At 40.5% G+C, this 22084-nt stretch overlaps 1 protein-coding gene across 2 annotated transcripts in view; it reads right to left on the minus strand.

Annotated features, from left to right (window-relative positions):
• The window catches only part of LOC101736873 (ceramide transfer protein), a 46680-nt gene that overhangs the window by 6079 nt on the left and 18517 nt on the right, over positions 1-22084 (minus strand). For both annotated transcript variants that reach the window (XM_004922353.5, XM_004922352.5), the window contains 4 exons: positions 4360-4539; positions 2920-3026; positions 976-1097; positions 215-396 (listed from right to left, as the gene is read on the minus strand). In XM_004922353.5, the coding sequence (XP_004922410.2) occupies positions 215-396; positions 976-1097; positions 2920-3026; positions 4360-4539 (591 nt within the window). The remainder of the gene's footprint in view (positions 1-214; positions 397-975; positions 1098-2919; positions 3027-4359; positions 4540-22084) is intronic.

Consider the following 22084-nt stretch of genomic DNA (forward strand, 5'->3'; position numbering starts at 1 on the left):
AAATAACAGAGCTTCGTAAGCATGACGGTCGTCAGCGACAAGTCTTCTCCTGTGACCGCGACGAAGTTGACGTGTTGTTCGTCAAAAACCTGAGCAACGCACCCAATTTCCAATTATACCTGCTTTTGTACTCTTTTTTCAATGTTTTTTGGTATGCAATAAAATATACTGCCTCTCTTTCTCTCTCTTTTTAGATCAAAGATTCGCAACTCACTGGGTATTCCGTGTTGGTAGTGGAATGGTTGGTTACAGCGAAGGTGTTTTCGCTGGAGGCCCTCACGTGTGACCAGAACAGTGCGTCCCGCTGCGACGCCGGCCAGATCCGCTTGAACGTTTGGTGGAACACCAGCGCATCTGATGAGATCTCTTCTACTATCGTCATCTGTTCTAGGGTAGCTGAAAAATGAACGTTATTATTAGATTGAAAAGAACTTAATTTTATTAAATCATATCGTTCACTTCTTGGCAGAGAGCCGTCGTTTTAATCCCAGTGCAGGCAAACATTCTTGTGACTAAGAGGTTTGTTTACTGTACATCTGTGCATTCTACATATGTATATATATGATACTGGTTCCCATATTACAAAGAATCCTAATTAGAAGACATTGTGCCACATCATTGCTTAGATGGGTGGACGAGCTCACAGCCCACCTGGTGTTAAGTGGTTACTGGAGCCAATAGAGTCCACAACGTAAAAGCGCCACCCACCTTGAGATATAAGTTCTAAGGTCTCAAATATAGTTACAACGGCAGAAATAGGCAGGATGGTGGTACCCACCCGCGCGTGCTCATAAGAGGTCCTACCACCAGTAAAAGTTATGTTTAGATTTACTTTGATTATAAAAATCGCTTTGAAAATTTGGAATTATCTATATTTATCATAATAAGTAGAAGAGTTTAAAACCGCAATTTGAATCTGACGGTTAGGTTATTTGTCAAGGTAAATTACTTAACTTACTAAATTACTAAACTTACTTTCCCATTCATATCTGTATCTCGGGTTGAAGAAGTAATGACACATTTCACGCGCAGAGACGCCACGCACCTTGTGCATCGCCTTCAGAGGATCCATCACCATGCCGTCGACTTCCACTTCCCTGATTAATTATAAAGTTGGTTTATATTTATGATTGACTAGCTTACCCTGCAGACTTCGTAGTGCCTAAATCGATAAATAAAAAACCTAAGCTTTTCTATAAAATAAACTTAAAAAAAACCAAAAGGATTCGTTCGACAGGGGCAAATCATAGGAAAAACAAAATTGTTATTTTTATTTCATTCCGAGCATTTTCATATTTATCTACCTTTTAAACCTTCTCTGGACTTCCACGAATAATTCAAGACCAGAATTAGCCAAATCGGTCCAGTCGTTCTATAGTTTTAGCGAGACTAACGAACAGCAATTCATTTATATATATATAGAAAGAAGATAGGTTATAGAGGTTAAAAACCGGGTAAAGTAATGGGTAAGTTAAAGGGTATAAACCGAAAGAAACTTCAATCTTGTTTATTTGTCTATACAAATAGTCCGTCATTTTGGAGCACGCTCTATCACTATACAGGGTGAGACTTTTGGCATAACCGATGCGTTCGCGAAATCGAAAATACGATAGTAGAACTAGTATTGTTTTTAACGCTGCACTTAATGTAATTTAGAATGACCGAACCATAGAAGATATGGTCTTAGGAGAGCACGAAGGTTGGTTTTTTTGTGGTTCCGTAAGCCCGCACGGGTAGGTCATCTCTATCCTGCCTATTTCTGCCCCAAAACAGACATACACTCCAGTTTGACGGGTGGGGCGACGGTTATGCGGTATTCATATTGTAATGGTCCTAGACCCCAATAACCATTGATCACCAGGGACATGACATCTTTTCCCCACATATTCTTTTTCTTTAAAACTCAATCTTTTTTTAATAAAAGAAAAAGTAACTACCCATTAGATATCACATAATCGTAATGAAACACACTAATGCTCGGTCAATGCCACGGAAGCCTTCAAAGTATGGATTTGTTTGAATTAACGCAGGATCAATCAATAGTGAACGTTATTTTGTGAAGGATTTTTGTGAGTACCATAAAAACTCTACCAATGCTTTACATTCTTCTGAACTATTTGTATAGCGAGAAATAAGCAAATGTCTAAATTAGGTATGAGATTAAAATGAAGTTATCTGAGATCAGTGATTACCAAAAAAACAGAATCTGGTAATATCAAGCCTACTGTACACAACAACTCAGACTTAGGAATACGAGTCATAACTCATAGTCATAATTAAGTTATTTAATCAAAATTAAAATAATTAATATCACTTTTACGATATCGAAACGTCACAAATAATATTGTCAGAATTAAGTATTGATAATAAAAAACGCAAACCTTAAAAAAACTACTTCAATTTATGTATGTGATTCGCGAAAACTTAAGAACTTATTTATAATAATACTAGCGACCCGCCCTCGCTTCGCTTCGGAAACTGTAATTTATTATTGATTTCTCCACTATTTAATTGATGTTATTATACATATCGACGCTTGAAAGGCAAACGTGACTAAGCGACAATGCGTGAACTTTACAGTAGACTAATTTAAAGTTGAAATACCTGAAAAAATTCTATTTTAACGAATCTAGCTGTAGGATTTAAATGATTTTAATAGACCTAGAAATATTATTTTTTTGCGCAGCGAATATGGTTATTGCCAATCATTTATGTACAAAGCAGTTATTGTCGCTTAGTCACGTTTGCCTTTCAAGCGTCGATATAAACCTTCCTCTTCAATCACCCTATCTCTTAAAAAAACCGCATCAAAATCCGTTGCGTAGTTTTAAAGATTTAAGCATAGATAGGGACCGATATAGGGACAGAGAAAGCGACTTTGTTTTATATACTATGTAGTGATATATTATTTCTATGTACCTTCTGTACATCCTCATGTCCCCCTCTTCAGCAAACAACTGCCACCCGATTTCACCGCCGACACCTTCGAACGCGGCCTGTATTTGTTCTGTCGATATCCTGTCAATCTGAAACAATATTATACAATTGCGTCACAAAAAACCTTTTTGCCGTGGTTGGTAAGCAGACGAGCATACGACCCAGCTAATGGTGAGTGGTTACCGTCGCTCATGGACGACGTCAGCAATGTCAAGGACACAGCCATGTCGCTGACTACCGTTTAGTACTGTCCACAAGCCTCGTTTGAACAAGGACATGTCACAATTGTCACAGCGCTGTCCAAAGCCGGATTGTACGTGTCAGAAAAGATCTATAATCTATAATTCTAAGTAGTATAGATAACCTCTACTCCGGTGGCGGGCGGTGCGATGATAATAACGTATTAAAAAGTACCAGAAAAAATCTCATAATTAGCTTTTATTTACATGATTTGGGTTAAAACAGAAAATTTAAATGCGTCGGTACATCATGTACCTATACTGCTGACCGCTTGTCTGACGAGGGAATTAGTGAGATAAGTTTTGAAAATAAATAGGTGGCTGAAATATGAAGAGCACTACATCACATCGTATCGCCCGTATCATCATCATTATCCTGCCCTTCTCCCAGTCACCTGGGGTCGACGCAACATGTTTTCTCCTTTCATACTCTTCTATCATATACAATTTCTTCGCTCACTCCTCTCTTACCCATATCGTCTTTCACACAATCCATCCATTTCTTCTTAGGTCTACCTCTTCCTCTATATCCTTCCACATTCATAGTTTACACTCTCTTACCAACCTCATTTTCATTTCGTCTCATCACATGTCCATACCATCCCAAACGCGCACTTCTCAGCTTCTCTGTCACAGGTGCCACTTTCAGACTTCCTCTAACATATTAATTTCGTATTCTATCCATTCTCGTTACTCCACACATCCATCGCAACATTCGCATCTCTGCTGCATGCAATCGCCTTTCATCCGCCACTTTTGTTTTCGCATCGTATCGCACGTATCATCAGCTATTAATCCGGTCATCGTTGTCGTCGAACTCGTCGCTTGCGACGAAGGGCTCGACGAGTAAACTAAACCCACAGACACAGCCCACTGAGTTTCTCGCCGGATCTTCTCAGTGAGTCGCGTTTCCGATCCGGTGGTAGATTCTGCGAAGCACTGCTCTTTCTAGGGTTAGTGTTAGCAACTTCGCCAGGTTTGAGTCACATGAGCTCACCTACTCGTCCGATAATGCTGATATAACCTCTCAAGACTATCATCATAGTAAGTAATAAAAAAAGCTCATTAATAACCCATCTAAAATTAAAAGTGAAGTCTAAAATTCAATAATCCACTAATATTCCATCTAAAATTAATAGTAATCTAAAATTAAATAGTGCCAAGAATGAGTACGTAGACATACCTCCGGCCACAGGGGATGTACGGTGAGACGGTTATCGATGGCCGGCGGTGGCAATTCAATCTGGTCGCGGGTGTGTACGGTCGGCACCACCCTTGTGCACCGCTCCTCCTCCATTTTGTCGAAGCCTGTCTCGATCGCATCGTGGAACTCGTCGTCGGGGAGGGTGGAGTGTGGACCCTCCTGTAACCAAAAGAATTTTTTTTTTCATCAGACTAAACAATATAGTTTTAAAACGAAAATTGAGGCGGAAAACAAAATTGCATTAGGTATTTTATTAACACGTATAAAAAGACATTTTAATTATTCAATTTTGTCACTCAAATGCTATAATGGGTCACGACCCAAATTTATAGTTTCAAGAAAACATTATTTTACATTACATAAATACAGACTTTTGTTCAATTTAACTACATATTTTGTTCTTTTCTTTTTCAAGCCAAACTAATTTGGCTTTTCTTTCGTTCTTGATCTCCGAGTTCAACAGGCTTATATCATATTTTATGTTTTTTCATTACTTCGTTATTAGATGTAAGTTTTGTGTGTTAATTTCACATATTTCGCAAGCTTATGCTATCAAACACGGTCTAATATAGTCATGCCACGCAAAGACCATCGCGGAACAATATAGAACCCAGCTGCCAACTACCGTGCTTTGATTGGTGAATTCAAAAAAACATCTTAAAATTCCTACAATGTATACCTATAAGGACTTTTAATTCAATCGGGATAACCAGGCGCGAACACGAATGAACAAACCAAGCCGTACTATTATATATGCCCCTCCTGGCTGAGCCCTTGCTCGCCCACCTGTCCTTGTGATACTGAAAAGGCCTCTTTAGGCCACCAGTAATCACTTATTCATAAAAAAAAGAGTAAAATTATATATGTTTTTAAATGTGAATTACAGCTATGTGATGTTTAACCTTGCTTTACGTACAGAAAACAATCATCTGATTGAGTTAATTCTTAGATAATTGCCGCTGGTTGCTTTCGAGGAAGTTTCTGGCATTGTGACAAATAAAGTTTGTATCGCATATACCTAGTAATTATAGAATAGTAGTACCATTAACGTATGACAAGATTGCAGAGCTTTTTAACAAAAAAAATTTCATACATTAAAAGATGCGTCGCAAAACCATTGTTGAGGTTAACCAAGTTTTATTTACTCATTTACCAAGATATTTATTTATGTTAATCAAATCAATCAAACATGTTTTTTGTTAGAACATTCTCTTGTGTGTCAATTTCATTTATCAATGTCAGTGTCAAATGTAATCCGTAGTACATTAAAGTTTTCTTTCCTTTAGTCCCGGCTACGAGGTACTGCTACCGCTTAATATTTCTTATTTTGGTTCTTACGACTAACCAAAGCAGTTACTAAATGCCTAACATCTGAAGACTCAGCCCATCAAGAAAAAGTATCCAACGAAACGAATAACTTTCAAATTTGGTATAACCAAATTAGAACGTCACAATAAAAACGTATGAAGAATTTTCACAATACGGAACCTAATATGTATGCGTTCAGCGACAATGCACGACAAAGAAAAACGCAATCGACTTAATTTATTACTCAACGACCTTAAGGCTGCGTATGTAGGTCGACTTTACATCAAAACAATTGTCAGCGGTTGTTATTCAAACAGTTGTAATGGGTAAACGATGCGCTGAGCACAAGAGCCTTTCTGTTTAATTTGTAACTACATAATAATATATAGTCGACGAAACTAAAACCTACTGTATACGTTCTTGTTAATGTGGGGAGGTTCTTTTACAAATCAAAGAAAAGATTTGGTTTTTAAATGATTTAGAATAATAATAAAAATTAAACTAATGATATATAGATTAACTTCAATTAATAACTACTTCAAAGCTATACATTAACTGTACTTTTTTTTAATTGTTTAAATGGTTGGACGTGCTCACAGCCCACCTGGTATTAAGCGGTTACTGGAGCCCAAAGACATCTACAACGTAAATGGGCCACCCAGTTCTAAGATCTCAGTATAGTTACAACGGCTGCCCCACCCTTCAAATCGAAACGCATTACTGCTTCACGGCAGAAACAGGCAGGGCGATGGTACCCACTCGTGCGGACTCACACTCAGGTCCTACACTGTTCTTAAAAGTATCAATTACATTTATAGCCTTGCGACATGTAATAGGTTACATTTAATTTTGATCACGTTTCGCTTTGATTTTATTCCAAACTGGGTTAACCTGTGATTGCCACCAGTAACCTATATCCACGACACAATGGATTGCTTCGTTTACCTTTTAGCGGCCCCTTTTGTTTCAGAGACCTTATTGACTGGGGATCTGTGACGTATTGTTTGAACAAATTCAATATCTCGCTAATGTCTATTAACTATCGTAAAAACATTTAAGGTCATTATTTCAGATACTCTGATAAATGTTTTAATTATCTTTCTTGTCTGTCTGTCGGTATGTTTGTTTATGTTGACGCTACATACGTCTTAAGGTATTTACATTATTGAAAGACCCTCCCGCAATATTATGGGAATTATTTCTTAGGGTACAACAGTGACTGCCACCAGTAACCTATATCCACGACACAATGGATTGCTTCGTTTACCTTTTAGCGGCTCCTTTTGTTTCAGAGACCTTATTGACTGGGGATCTGTGACGTATTGTTTGAACAAATTCAATATCTCGCTAATGTCTATTAACTATCGTAAAAATATTTAAGGTCATTATTTCTGATACTCTGATAAACGTTTTAATGATCTTTCTTGTCTGTCTGTCGGTATGTTTGTTTATGTTGACGCTACATACGTCTTAAGCTAGGTATTTACATTATTAAAAGACCGTCCCACAATATTATGGGAATTATTTCTTAAGGTATATACATTCAGCATTTATGCACCATCGTACTAACGCTTCTACCGCGAAAAAATCATAAGCTTCGATTATAAAGTTAGGATATTCAAATGTAACTCAACTTTCTACATCATATTTAAGAGTTTCAGGAACCTCATTAGCCCAGATCGGTCTTGCCCTCGTGTACCTTTCTACGCTAATAAATAATAATAAAACATTTATTATTGAGCAACTATTATTTTTATCTATAAGTTCTATCAGCAACGGCATTGCCGCCGGAAAAGCGCATGTCAATAAAGTAGATTTAATAAATACATTGCACGTATCTTTTATGTTAGAGGAGGTTTAAAGTTTACTGGTGGCCCGAAGGCCTTTCCAGTTTCACCAGGACAGGTGGGCGAGCAAAGGCTCAGCCAAGAGGGGTGGGATTTGCTAACAACTGCCCGAGCGCCTCCGAAGGAGACCTAACAACTCAAGAGCAATTGTTTCGTGAATGAATCTACTACCGGATCGGAATCGCGACCCGCTGAGAAGATCCGGCGAGAAACTCAGCGGGCTGATGCATGGGTTAGGTTGCACGTCGACCTCTTTGTCGAGTTCGACGAGTACGGTTACCGGGGTCCCTAAGCCTGCCCCTAGTATTAGAGCTGAAGGCATCTAATGCAAAGGTTATTGGATCTGATGGATCCGTAAGGACGTGTCTAGGGCATTGACGGTGACTGGCTCCTGCATGATCAGGATTCGGGGAGTAGTCAGCGGCGGCAAGGATAAGGCGATTATCATGTCGCATATCCTTATCGAAGTATCGTTCCGACGCTGACTTCATGTATTTCCGAATTGATTCGAGGCCCAGGTCGTCGTGTAGGTCAACGTTCCTCACGAACCACGGAGCCCCGACAGCTAACCTGCAAAAGCGGGATTGTAGGGATTGGAGGGTGTCTATGTGTGTGCGGGCCGCGTGAGCGAACACCACACTCGCGTAAGTCATGACGGGCCTTATGCAAGTTTTGTAAAGTGTCACCTTGTTCCGAAGGGACATTTTACTCCGCTTACAGATCATGGGGTAGAGTCTACCGAGAATAAACGCGGCACGGTCACGGACTGATTTTATATGCGGGCGGAATGTCATCGATGCATCCAGGGTAACGCCCAGGTACTTGACCTTCCTGGCCCAGGGTATGGGTTGTCTAAAGAGAGTAATCGGGGGTGTGAGATTCCTCCTCCTAATCCGGGAGGAAATCCGTGTGGAGCTTCCCCTCTGAAATAGCACCGCAGTACTTTTCGCTGGGTTGATGTCTATGCGCCATTTTCGGAACCACTGTCCTAGGGCTAGGGCTGCGCTCTGAAGCTTCTTCGCGATTAGGGACTTATTTCTACTAGAATAGTAAACAGTCGTGTCGTCGGCGAATAAAGCTAAATGGGTCGGCGGCGACCGGGGAATATCGTTGACGAATAAGCTAAATAGGAGGGGTGAGAGGACAGAGCCTTGCGGGACTCCAGCTGTGAGAGGTCGTGGGGAGGAGCGGGTTCCCTCGACTCGATATCGAAAAGAGCGGTTCGACAAGAAGTCCCGTATGATGAGCACGAGACTATCCGGCACGCCCATGTTGAATAGTTTGAAAATCAAACCATTGTGCCAGACTTTGTCGAACGCTTTTGCGACGTCGAAGAAGAGAGCTCCCGTGTATAACGGTTTTGGTCGATTAAGCCCCACAAGAATGTGCTCCGTGAGGCGGTGCACCTGTTGAACACATGAGTGATTTGTACGGAATCCGAATTGTTCATCGATAAGAATGCCCTTGGATGAGACGAAGTCTCTGAGGCGTTTGTAGAGCAGACGCTCATACAGTTTGCCTAGAGACATGAGGAGGCTAATCGGGCGGTAGCTCGTCGGATGATTTTTTGGTTTACCGGGTTTATGTATGCCGATAACGTCCGCTTCTTTCCACACCGCGGGAAAGATACAGTTCGCCATAGCGGCATTGAAAATAGATGCCAACATCACGATGAGTTGGACGGGTAGAAGTTTAATAACGCGGTTGGATATACCGTCGGAACCGGGAGCCTTGCGAGGACGTAGGTCTTTGATCAAGTCTTTAACTTCCATCGGGGTGACGGGTGGTAACGCATCAGAGGGTGGCAAGGAGGCTCTGCGTTCTACCTCACTGTCTACTAATTCTACTTGAACAGGGTCCACGGATTGAGTGCTGGGTGTGCACTGGGTTTGCAATGTATCGGCCAGCAGCTCTGCTTTTTCGTCATCATCGAACGCCGCGAGTCGGCCTGAGGGGCCTACGAGGGGGGGCATAGTTACTACCGTATCCGATTTGAGAGTACGAGCTAAGCGGTAGTAAGACCTTTGGGAGGGCGCGAGTCCTTCTAAGAAATCAGACCATCTGGCATCTCGGACTTCGGCGATGCGAGACTTTACGTCGCGTTGTAGGGCACGCATTCGAATACGATTTTCCGCGGTAGGATACCTGTCGTAGGCGCGTATCGAGGCGTTCTTAGCTCTAAGGAGTTCCCTAATATCGTCGGACAATTTGAAGCGGTGAAGGAAGTCCTCCGCTACAACTTGTTTCGATGACCTATCTAATGTCGAGGTGATGTGTGACGTTAAGATGTCTATAGCTTCAGCGGTATCCTGAGGAGACGGGATAGAGTCCGGGTTAAACGGGAGCGATGGTGGATCAGATTCAGCCAGGCTGATGCCCAGCGTGTGCCAATCCACCACAGTCCTCGTGACGGGAACGGAATCGGGAGCGCGACCGAGCTTCATAACGACGGGACGGTGGTCTGAATCTAACTCTGAAACTACTTCGATCGAGTGTAAGCGCAGAGTTACGTTTTTTAATAACGCTATGTCGAGTATATCCGGGCGATGCGCGATATTTAGCGGGTAGTGAGTCGGGGTTAGCGGAGCGACGATATCGAAGGCGAGATCATCGACTAACGCGTCAAGCCGCCTGCCATTCGGGGTTGTGGTGTGTGAGTTCCACCTGATGTGTTTACAATTTAGGTCGCCCGCCAGAATGACAGAGCTCCCCATACCGAGCAGCGCCTCGATATCACTGCTTAGAACGATCTTATCCGGTGGAAGATAAACGGACGCGATAACGATCGGCGCGTGTCCCGTCAGTGAGATTCGGCACACTGATGCTTCGATATTAGCGAGCGCGGGAGGATCGAGCGGGACGCAATGCAGGGCTCTTCTATAGTAAATGACGGTACCACCACCACGGGCAGAGAGCCTGTCGTTCCTGACCATGTTATAGTTCGCGATTTTAGGGTCACGGCGCGCGGGCTTAAGTAGGGTCTCCTGCACTAAAAAGATATCAATTTGGTGGTCACGCAAAAAGTCAGAAACCTGATCACGTTGATTTGCGAGACCGTAAGCGTTAAAAAATCCTATCGTTACGGACAGGGGCTTTATTCTACTTATATACGCCATTGATTACCGGCGGAGTGAGGGGAGGACGTACGTATTTAATGACGCGTATACGTCGGCGTATTCCTGCACAACGGCGATAAAGTGTTGTGCAGTGGAGGCAGCGCGAATGGCGTCGCCCAAAGCGTTAACGCGCTCAAAGTTGATCGACTGAAAGAAGTCGATCGCTAAAGCGAGATTGTCGGACGCGGTCGGAGGGCAAGTCGCGGGAGAGGGACGAGTCGCGGGGGCGGGACGAATCGCGGAGGAGGGAGTTGTAGCCGTGTTCGTGTACGGCAGCGGTTTTGCCCAGGCCGAGACACTGGGCACCGCCGCCGGAACGAACGCTGGCTTAGCCTGCGACGCAGAGGGTGCCGAGGCTTTGATGTCTGGGCCGGAAGCTCGGAGGCGGTTTTGGCGGGCGACGCGGCGATTTATTTTAGGGGCTCGGGGGCAACCACGGTAATTCGCGGGGTGACCCTGTGTTCGACACAGGACACAGCTAGGCGGTTCCGTCGCGGTTTTTTGGTCGCGAGCGCAGAGGGCCGTGGCGTGATCGCCCAAACACTTAACACATCGGGGGCGCGCGTGACAGTTACGGGAAGAGTGCCCGTACAATTGACAGTTATGGCACTGGCTAGGAGTGCCTTTTTTATGGGGGGCTTCGACAGCGATACCAGAGAGCCTACAGACGGTCTGTGTGTTAAAGATTTTCTTACCCTCGGGGGTAGGCTGGAGAGCGACTAGAACCATATTATATGGCTCCCTACCGCGACCGGTGTGCATACGGTGCACAGAATTCACTGGTAGGCCTTGTTCTAACAGGTCGGCTTTTACGAGCTCTACATCTAACTCTTTAGGGATTCCGCGTATTACAACGCGGAGTTCGCGCTCCTCCTGGAGCGTATACGTATGGAAACTTATACGCTCCTTACGGAGGTAAGAAGAGAGGGCCCTATGGTCGTCGGGTGTTTGAACCTTAATTTGAATGCCGTTCGCGAGGTTACGGGCATTCGTGAAATTTATATTTTTGGCCTTAAGGGCCAGGCAAACTCGATCCCAAGCTGCCTTCTCCTGAAGGATAACCGGGGGAGGGGTCTGGGTTTTATTTTGTGCCACCGGACGCGGCGACGGAGTGGCACGGGCTGGGGGCGCAACGGGAGTCTGAGGGCGGGGGCGCGACGCGTTCACGGCTTTGCTAATTTTAGCAGCCGCGGGAGCTCGAGACTCCGCGGCACGCTTCTTACCCTTCTGTACCAGGGTGAATCCATCCGTCGATGAGGCGGGGGCGAGGTCGACCTCCATGTCTGAGTCAGAGTCGGAGCACGAGGAGGCGGGTGCAGGCGACCTACGAGCAAGTGTAGGTGTTTTAGAGGGCGCGACGGAGGCCGCGGATGATCGCTCAGCTGAAACGATGGTCACGGCGGACGACGCAGCAGCTTTTCTCGCCAGTATAGGCGACACGGGAGCGGCAGGCACGACAAAGGCTGCGGTGCTCAATGCAGAAGCTCTGCACGCAGGTACAGGCGACGCAGGAGCAGCGAGCGCGGCGGAGTCCTCGAGAGGGCTCGCAGTGTGATTGGCCTTGAAGGCCAAAAACTCCGAGGCGAGCTGTGGGTGGCGAAGTCGGAGGAATTCCGCGAATACAGCGTCCATGATCGCTGAGTACCCAGGTGGGGCGGCCCCGGGTCTTGAAAACACTCGCCTTGCGGCGAGGCCCCAACTTCTCGGACCTGAGCGGTTCTATTGAACACAGGTGGCAATGCGGCGCGATTACTACAGGACAAAGAAAAAGCACAACAAAACAGAAATTACGAAAAGAAACAAAACAAATAAATACTTGCAGGAAACCACTTTGTCGGCAGATGTACCACGAACACAGAAACAACAAAAGGAAACAAAACAAATAAAAACTTCCAGAAAGAGCACTTAGTCGGCAGATGTACCACAAACACAGGCCGCGCGAACAATGGCCGGGCTAACAAAAGCCGGGCGAACAAAGACCGGGCGATCGACTGGACGATGAGCACGTCCGCACGTGACGGGTGCCTCTATCGGAATGTTAGAGGAAGTCTGAAACAGGCACCTGTGACAGAGAAGCTGAGAAGTGCGCGTTTGGGATGGACATGTGATGAGACGAAATGAAAATGAGGTTGGTAAGAGAATGTTAACTATGAATGTGGAAGGATATAGAACAAGAGGTAGACCTAAGAAGAAATGGATGGATTGCGTGAAAGACGATATGGGTAAGAAAGGAGTGAGCGAAAAAATTGTATATGATAGAAGAGTATGAAAGGAGAAAACATGTTGCGCCGACGCCGTAGTCGTCGTCGTGGCCTAAAGGATAGGACGTCCGGTGCATTCGTATCGAGCGATGCACCGGTGTTCGAATCTCGCTGGCGGGTACCAATTTTTCTAATAAAATACGTACTCAACAAATGTTCACGATTGACTTCCACGGTGAAGGAATAACATCGTGCAATAAAAATCAAACCCGCAAAATTATAATTTGCGTAATTACTGGTGGTAGGACCTCTTGTGAGTCCGCACGGGTAGGTACCACCGCCCCGCCTATTTCTGCCGTGAAGCAGTAATGCGTTTCTGTTTGAAGGGTGGGACAGCCGTTGTAACTATACTTGACACTTTAGAACTATATCTCAAGGTGTGTGGCGCATTTACGTTGTAAATATCTATGGGCTCCAGTAACCACTTAACACCAGGTGGGCTGTGAGCTCGTCCACACAACTAAGCAATAAAAAAAATAAAAAAAAACCCCAGGTGACTGGGAGAAGGGCAGGATAATGATGAATGATGATGATTGCACGTATCTTTTTACTCTTTGTTCGTTATACGAATCTACAAAACCTTCACTCGTATGTTACCTCCAATGCAAATCGATAAATATTAAAAACAAATAAAAATAATTTTATTAAGCGCACATTTGCAGTCAACAAACACTTATAACGAGATACAATATTCACATACAAGTTACACCGACGTTTATTTATTTGCATAAATGTAACATAATGAGCGTTTTAAACGTGTTAATGTATGCAAAACCGAAACAACACAATTTACGCTACATAAAAGTGTTTATTTTTAAAGAGTCAATAATAAAGAGTTTACCTCATTTCGTTCCCTAAGCACAAGACTATTCGAGAACCAAATAAATACATTGCTAAGTAACTAAACTTGACAATAACTATACCTGTACATGTAACAACTGCTTGTATTCCGTGAATCTATCAAATGAAAATAGTTTATAAAAATAATACACAAAGGGGGAGTGCCGTATTTTTTTGTCGTTGCCTTTGTCGTCGTACGAGCCATCGGATACGGACAACAGCAATACCACAGGCAGAGCCAAGCCGCTACCAATCTCTTTTAAGCTTCGCTTGAATATGAAGACGTGGCAGCTATATGTTTTGATAAAACATACTGCCTGACAGATAGATTATTCCCCAGACATCATTTAAATATTTAGATTATTTGTGCGTCACGTCTCACGCAAGAACGAGGAAACTGTCTCTTAAAACGAAATCTTCATTAAAACTACACAACTATAGACAGAATTGTACGAAACCAGGTGGTCTATGAGATATATTGCCTATTTGTGCCAGTGAAAATCTTAAATAAATAGTATAAAACAAAGTCGCTTTCTCTGTCCCTATGTATACTTAAATCTTTAAAACTACGCAACGGATTTTGATGCGGTGTTTTTTAATAGATAGAGTGATTGAAGAGGAAGGTCGATATGTATAATAACATCCATTAAATAGTGGAGAAATCAATAATAAATTACAGTTTCCCAAGCGAAGCGATGGCGGGTCGCTAGTCTTAAATAAACGTCACATAGTGTCCAAAAATAACCAAGGCTATCTATTTTATAGGCGTGCATTTAGGGCCATTTTTATCCCTGACATTTCCACAGATGGACACACCCCATAAAACCCGCGGGCGATCCATTTGCCCGGTGACGTCACAGCCGCTCCCCATGGAAACCGGAATGACATAACGATATAGAGGCATCGTAATATGGTTCCCCTAACAACGGCGAAAAGGCTACCCATTACATTATGGAGATACATTTTATGAGGTCACGACAGGGCAGGTGATAGTTATAAAAAACGGTACTAACGCAAAGGACCTAAACTGTACATTTAAAACTATTTTGTTTTTATTTGTTTTACTTTTAGAATATAACCCTAATTACATTATTTCTTTCGCCTCTGCGTGTCGACCATCATTTTATTACTGATACAGCACGCATTAAATTTCACAAACACGCAATGCGAGCATCGTTCAAAACGATGTCCATAGCCTATATGATGTTAATAACATGTTACTTTATTTAAAACTGCAAAACAAATCGATTTCAACAAAAAACTAACTCGAATCAGGTGCCGTTCAGCTAATTTTAGTTTCTTTCACGCATTAATAAACAGCATTTGTATACAACACTGGTTGATTGCTTGGCACTGGTTACAACACTGCTGGACTACACTAACGTGACGAGAAAACTTTACGAATTAATCTCGTTTTTTATATTGTCATTGTATCATTTACCACGTTTCGAAAACTGTAAAATATTCGCAATGTCCGGATAAAGCTTTTTTTTTTTACCATACCTATTCGCTAGTAGCTACGCACGGACGGATAGGCAAACTTTTTTTTCTATTGCCCGCACAGGCAGATGAGCATACGGCCCACCTGATGGTAAGTGGTTACCGTCGCTCATGGATGTCACCAATGCCAGGGGCAGAGCCAAACCGCTGCCTACCGCTCTTCCTCAAACCTGCAGGAATTCACTAACACTAGCCCAAACAAGAGCGAGCAGTGCTTCGCAGAATCTAGTACCGGATCGGAATCGCAACTCACTGAGAAGATCTGGCAAAATAATATTATTTTTATAGATAAAAATTCACTATTTAATCCGGTTTAACGTTATTTTATTATTTCGGGCATTTGAAAAACTGTAGGGTATTAAAATTTTATCTACAGTACAAACTTTTATTGTTCGCATGATTCAAATTGATATAAGTACGCAGAAGCAAGAAGATTACCGCATCACTAAAAGATTGTGTAGGTATCGGTCGTGAAGCAGTGGTTACTAATTATAGTACACAATGGTAACGTTGTTTTTTGATAATGTTACAAATTAACGTTCAAAATGCAGATTACGTAAGCTAAGGCAGCCACCATTAATTGTACTAATCAATGGAGATCAAGCAAAACGAATAAAGTCATCTTTATTAAAAGGCAAAAGCATTTTTTTTTCAATGGCGCAATCTAAATGTTACAGACAGTAAGAAACGGTTCGTTTACGGATCAATGCATTTTAATAGTTTCCGAGTATCAACTTTCGGTTTCCGAAATCGTTACTTATCAAGAAACAATAATCATAAAAAGAAAGATATAATAGCAAAGGAACAATAAACATAAAAAGAAAGATAACAACTTTACGGTCCGCATTACCTTATTCGAAAACCAATTGACTCGTGAGGGGCATTATTTCGATGCTTTCATTAACAAATATTATGAGAAATACAAAACGACGCTTGAAAGGCAAACGCGACTAAGCGACAATGCGTGAACTTTAAGACTAATTTAAACAGTAGTACTACAGTAGACTAATTTAAAGTTGAAATACCTGAAAAAAATCTAGTATAAGATTGAAATTATTTTAATAGACCTATAAATAATTTTTTTTTGCGCATCGAATATGGTTATTGCCTATCATTTATGTATAAAGCAGTTATTGTCGCTTAGTCACGTTTGTCTTTCAAGCGTCGAAAAGAACACCACAACTCGAGCTTAACACCAATGCATCACTGACTCATTTATAATTGTGCGAACAAGACAGGGGTAGAAGTGACGTAATACCGACCCTGATAAGGAAGGATGTTATTATAATATTAGAGATATAATATTATATACTTACGCCTACTAATGAACATGATAAATAAAAAGACATATCGTCTTTTCGCATTAAAAGTGTACAAATTTCACAAAAATATTCGAAATTGAGATAATACCCGGAATCATTTGGTATCACCAGTATTTTTCTAATAAATACTGTCAAAAGAGCGTAGTTTAGTTTTTTTTGTTGTTTACCTATGTTTTGACTACTATAAACAAAATTAATACATAATTTTATCTTACTTTAAAAGACAGATAATGTAACTGGTACAAAATAAAAAATGAATGTTACAAAGATGATTAATATTAAACATATCACCTCACCATCATTAAACCTTTAAAACACTCTCCTGTAAAATCAGTAAGTTTTAAGATTTTACAGTTTTAATGCGAGAAGACGATATTAATTATGTTTTGATCAAATTTATACAAATTAAAGAACAAAATAAACTCATAATATACGATGCGAAAGTTGACGGACGATTAATCCGCTTGTCATTCAATTGATATAAGAGCCTATTTTCATTACAAAACTGGAACACATATATGTAGTCTGATTACTTGTAATTTTATTTAAAGGAATGCTTTTAAATATTTCACTAGTAATCTATTTTTATTGAATGTTTTAAGTTAATTTTAACGTCAAATGAATAAATAATTATGTGCGGTGTGGACTTGTTGCGTGTCGGAATCTTAGGTTAAACTTCATGACCTTTTACGAATAATCGATTATTCATCAGCCATTAATAACCATACTAAGAAAGTTACAACAAAGACAGTTCACAAAGCCAATTCGTGAAAGAAAAATATGTATACAAAACTACGAATTTTCTACTCCACGATAGTTTTCAATAGCCTCGTTTGGAACAAATCAATATAACTATAATGGACGTTAATTTCAAATGATGTAGAGATTAAAAACCGCGCGTTACGGTGAAGGTCATCATGATGCGATCAGATATAATCTACACAATATAGACGAAAATTACAGAGATTGTTTCGATAAGGGGAACCGGTGACGCCAGTTTATTCAAAAATATTAAAATCGATGATCACAACAGTACTCTATTATTTATGTTTGATACGATGTGTGCAGTAATAAAATAATTGAAAAGACTTTGAATTTTGCAAAAACGCATTGCGCACGAAAATCATTATAACCGCAATCAAACTGTGTGTTGTTTTCATAAATTTCATTATCTATAACTGACAATAAGATAGACCTTATAATTGTTACATTGAAAATTGAATGATAAAAATATATATAAAGAAATAATAGAGTTTGTGTTCCTAATTCTAATTTCCTTCTGCGGACCTTTTTTTTTTTTTATTGCTTAGATGGGTGGACGAGCTCACAGCCCACCTGGTGTTAAGTGGTTACTGGAGCCCATAGACATCTACAACGTAAATGCGCCACCCACCTTGAGATATAAGTTCTAAGGTCTCAGTATAGTTAAAACGGCTACTCCACCCTTCGAACCGAAACGCATTACTGCTTCACGGCGGAAATAGGCGGGGTTGTGGTACCTACCCGTGCGGACTCCCAAGAGGTCCTACCACCAGTAAAGACCTACTGGAAGAGATTTCAACATGAAATAAGTAGTGCCCTTGTACGCTGTATCCTTATTGCCGTGTTTCTTGTAACAGATGTGTGTACAAAATATATTAAACAAATAATTTCGTAATAACCAGAGCGCGCTAGTATCAAATAGAATCAGCAAAAAATTGTACTGTAGAATCAGGGTAATGGATTTGATTCCCCCCAATTTAAACAAATACGACAGATGATTAATTACGAATTCGATCATCGCACAAATGAATGTCAAATCGCTCCACTTTACGAAAATAGATCGTGAGCGGTCCGGTCGTACGATGAGTTGATAACATCAGGAATATTTCGACGATGACGAATGCATCATCAAAGTAGTAACAGATGTTTTTTCGTTCATATACATACATATAATGTGAAACCAGTACGCTCTTAACCATCAAAATACATCCATTTCCACACTAATATTATAAACTAGCTGACCCGGCAGACTTCGTAGTGCCTCAATCGATAAATAAAAGACCTAAACTTTTGTATAAAATAAACTAAAAACAAAAAAAAGGTATCCGTCCGACGGGGGACACATCAAAGAAAAAACAAAATTGTTATTTTTATTTAATTCCGAGCATTTTTATATTTATCTACCTTTTAAACTTTCCCAGGACTTCCACAAACAATTCAAGACCAAAATTAGCCAAATCGGTCCAGCCGTTCTCGAGTTTTAGCGAGACTAACGAAAAGCAATTCATTTATATATGTATATAGATGTGGAAGTGTTTTTATTTGTCCTCTTTTCACGTTGACACGAAGCAACGGATTGACATGATTTTTTTAAAGTATTATTACCTTGAGAGAGCGTCATAAGTTATCTTTTATCGCAAACAATCCAATCGGAAACTATACTGGCACTTTTCGTTGACCACGCGGGCGAAGCTACGGATAACAGTTAGCTGTTTTATTATAAAGGCTCTTATAGAAAATTCGCTCATTAGTTTTATACATGAAGTAATATTGTCATTGTTAATGAAACCAAAGAGCCCATACTGAGCTATCTTGTTACAAGATGAGTAATTACAATCGACTAGGGAGCGATCATGACGAATATGGCTCAAGTGCGATTATGACTTAGGAATATAACGTCACGTTGTCGCTAGCAAACAATTCCAGATGATTAATATGCATGACGAATACACTTGGCAAAGTTACCTTGCAGTAGTTACACCAGTATTTTTATTCTTTCTTTAACTATTGTCTCGCGATCTATTAAATTTGAACCCTAACACTGTTGTGGCTATTTCAAAACTTTTTACTGAATTGAAGGTTTTTTTCGTTTTATTTAATTACTAGCTTTCGCCCGCGACTCCGTCCGCGTGGAAGTTACTTTGGCATAACGCTAAATTTTACCCCCCCCCCCCCCCCCCACTTCATTTACGTAGAAAGTGAAGATATTTTTAAATAGAATGTTAAGGAGCTATTTAAAACCCTATTTTGAAACATTCTTTATTGATGCTCCACTTGTATTGGTCTTACCGTGATGTTATATAGCCTTTCTCCAAAAATGGACTATCTAATACTGAAAGAATTTTTCAAATCGGACCAGTAAATCCTGAGATTAGCGCGTTCAAACAAACAAACTCTTCAACTGTATAATATTAGTATAGATTATTATTATGTGGTGCACCCATTTATTAGTATTAACCGCGTGCTATCCTTTTATTTATCGATGGTACCTACTAAATAAATTACAAAAAATGTTCACTTTGTTTCAAGTTCATTGAATGAATAGTTCACGTACACCTCAGGTGAGAGCTCCGTGAGCTCATCTACTCGGCCGATTACGCTGGTATAACCCCATAAGTTACCAGCATAGGTAGGAGAAAAAAACATATATAAAAAACAGAATAACACCGAAAATAATTATCTTATTAGTATAGCTACTAGTGAATGCGGTCCCTCTCCACTGTAATTATTGCGAATAAAATTTTCTTTGCTTTTCGAGGACATAACACACTACTCCTAAGGTTCGATTTCGCGTTTAATATTTCCGTTTCAATATTTACGACCTTTTAAATATATTACAGTGTTCGTGGTCGCCGACGACTGATAGTAAAATGAAAATAATACCTATACGCGAGATTAAACCGTAAAATAGTTGAATTACAATCACGATTTGTACATTCAAAAATTTTCGAATTATTGAAACTACTATGATAGTGCCCCACCTCTCTACGTTGTAGGTTTGTGAGTGAAAACTTCCCCAGGGTACTACAAGAACTGTAGCAAGCTTCATCATAATCCGATGAATGATTTAGAAACGCAGTTTACAAAGATCAAGACAATCGTTCATTGCTATTTTCTTATATAGTTTATTTTCTATATACATATTTCATTATACACATACATTACATACGAGCAACTAGTTCAAATTATTTTATTATTATATTTTTTTTAAATAAAATTCATATGGTCTAAATCCCAAAATATTTTAGGCAAGAAATCCCATTTTCAAAATAATCTAACCTCAGACACACCATTGCCAAATACATGGCTTTAAAAAAACCTATACCGCAGACACACCATTGCCAAATACATGACTTTAAAAAAACCTATACCTCAGACACACCATTGCCAAATACATGACTTTAAAAAACCTATACCTCAGACACACCATTGCCTAATACATGACTTTAAAAAACCTATACCTCAGACACACCATTGCCAAATACATGACTAAAAAAACCTATACCTCAGACACACCATTGCCAAATACATGACTAAAAAAACCTATACCTCAGACACACCATTGCCAAATACATGACTTTAAAAAACCTATACCTCAGACACACCATTGCCAAATACATGACTTTAAAAAAACCTATATCTAGTTTTCGATCGGTACAAAATACTTACCGATTCAAAAGCTTCAAGGTTGGTTAAGTGAGTAAACATGACATGTAATAAAGTTACTCGTTGTCGGATTACGTTCACGATATCATTTTTTACTTTAAACATAAATCTTTACAAATAAATAAAATCGAAATGTCATGTCAGCGTATAATTTCGTAGTAAATGCTTGTTTTCAGCTCACATTACATACGTTGCGATTGCGAAATGCACGTTCTGTTTTTTTATGCGAATTGATCTTCACATCATTTCTGACCAGACTGATTGGGATATAAACAATTTCTACGATAGTAACATAAGGCGTATTTTGAATTTAACCACATAAATTTCATTCTAGATTAGGAAATATTGAAAATCCTTGGCAGCGGCCTTGGAATATTTATGGAGAGCACACTTGTGGAATCAGGACCCTACCTGATTCCTATTAACGGATAGTGATAGTTTCCAAAGAACAGTTCTCTGTCCTAAATTATTATTACATTATTTTTTCCTTACGTATTCTCTGATAGCTTAAGAGGCTATTCCAGCTACGTCCGGATTGGTAGGTGAGCTCACGGGCTCAACCTGAGAGAATTTGCTAACACTAGCCGTAGCAAGAGTAGTGCTTCGCAGAATCTACCACCGGATCAGAATCGCGACCCACTGAGAAGATCCGGCGAGAAACTCAGTGGACTTATTATTAGAAATTTAATCTAGCATGTATTGCAGCTACGTCCGGACTGGTAGGTGAGCTCACGGGATCAACCTGAGAGAATTTGCTAACACTAGCCCTGGTAAGAGTAGTGCTTCGCAGAATCTACCAGCGGATCAGAATCGCGACCCACTGAGAAGATCCGGCGAGAAATTATAAGAGTTGTCTGATTTATAAAGGGTAACAATCCAAATACTTTCGTCTATTTATTATATTTTTAAAACTCTGCAAAATAAAAAATAAAACATATTCGAAAAAAGATCAAAGCAACTAAACGTTGATAATTGATAACGAAACGCATTATAAGTTTTTGAAACTTGGCATGTGTAAGGAAAAACTGCTTTACTAAACGGAATGAAATCGATACTGTACAGACAGACAAAAATTACCTCTA

The sequence above is a fragment of the Bombyx mori genome, chromosome 19, assembly GCF_030269925.1.
Source record: "Bombyx mori chromosome 19, ASM3026992v2".
NCBI classification, from domain to species: Eukaryota; Metazoa; Arthropoda; class Insecta; order Lepidoptera; family Bombycidae; genus Bombyx; species Bombyx mori.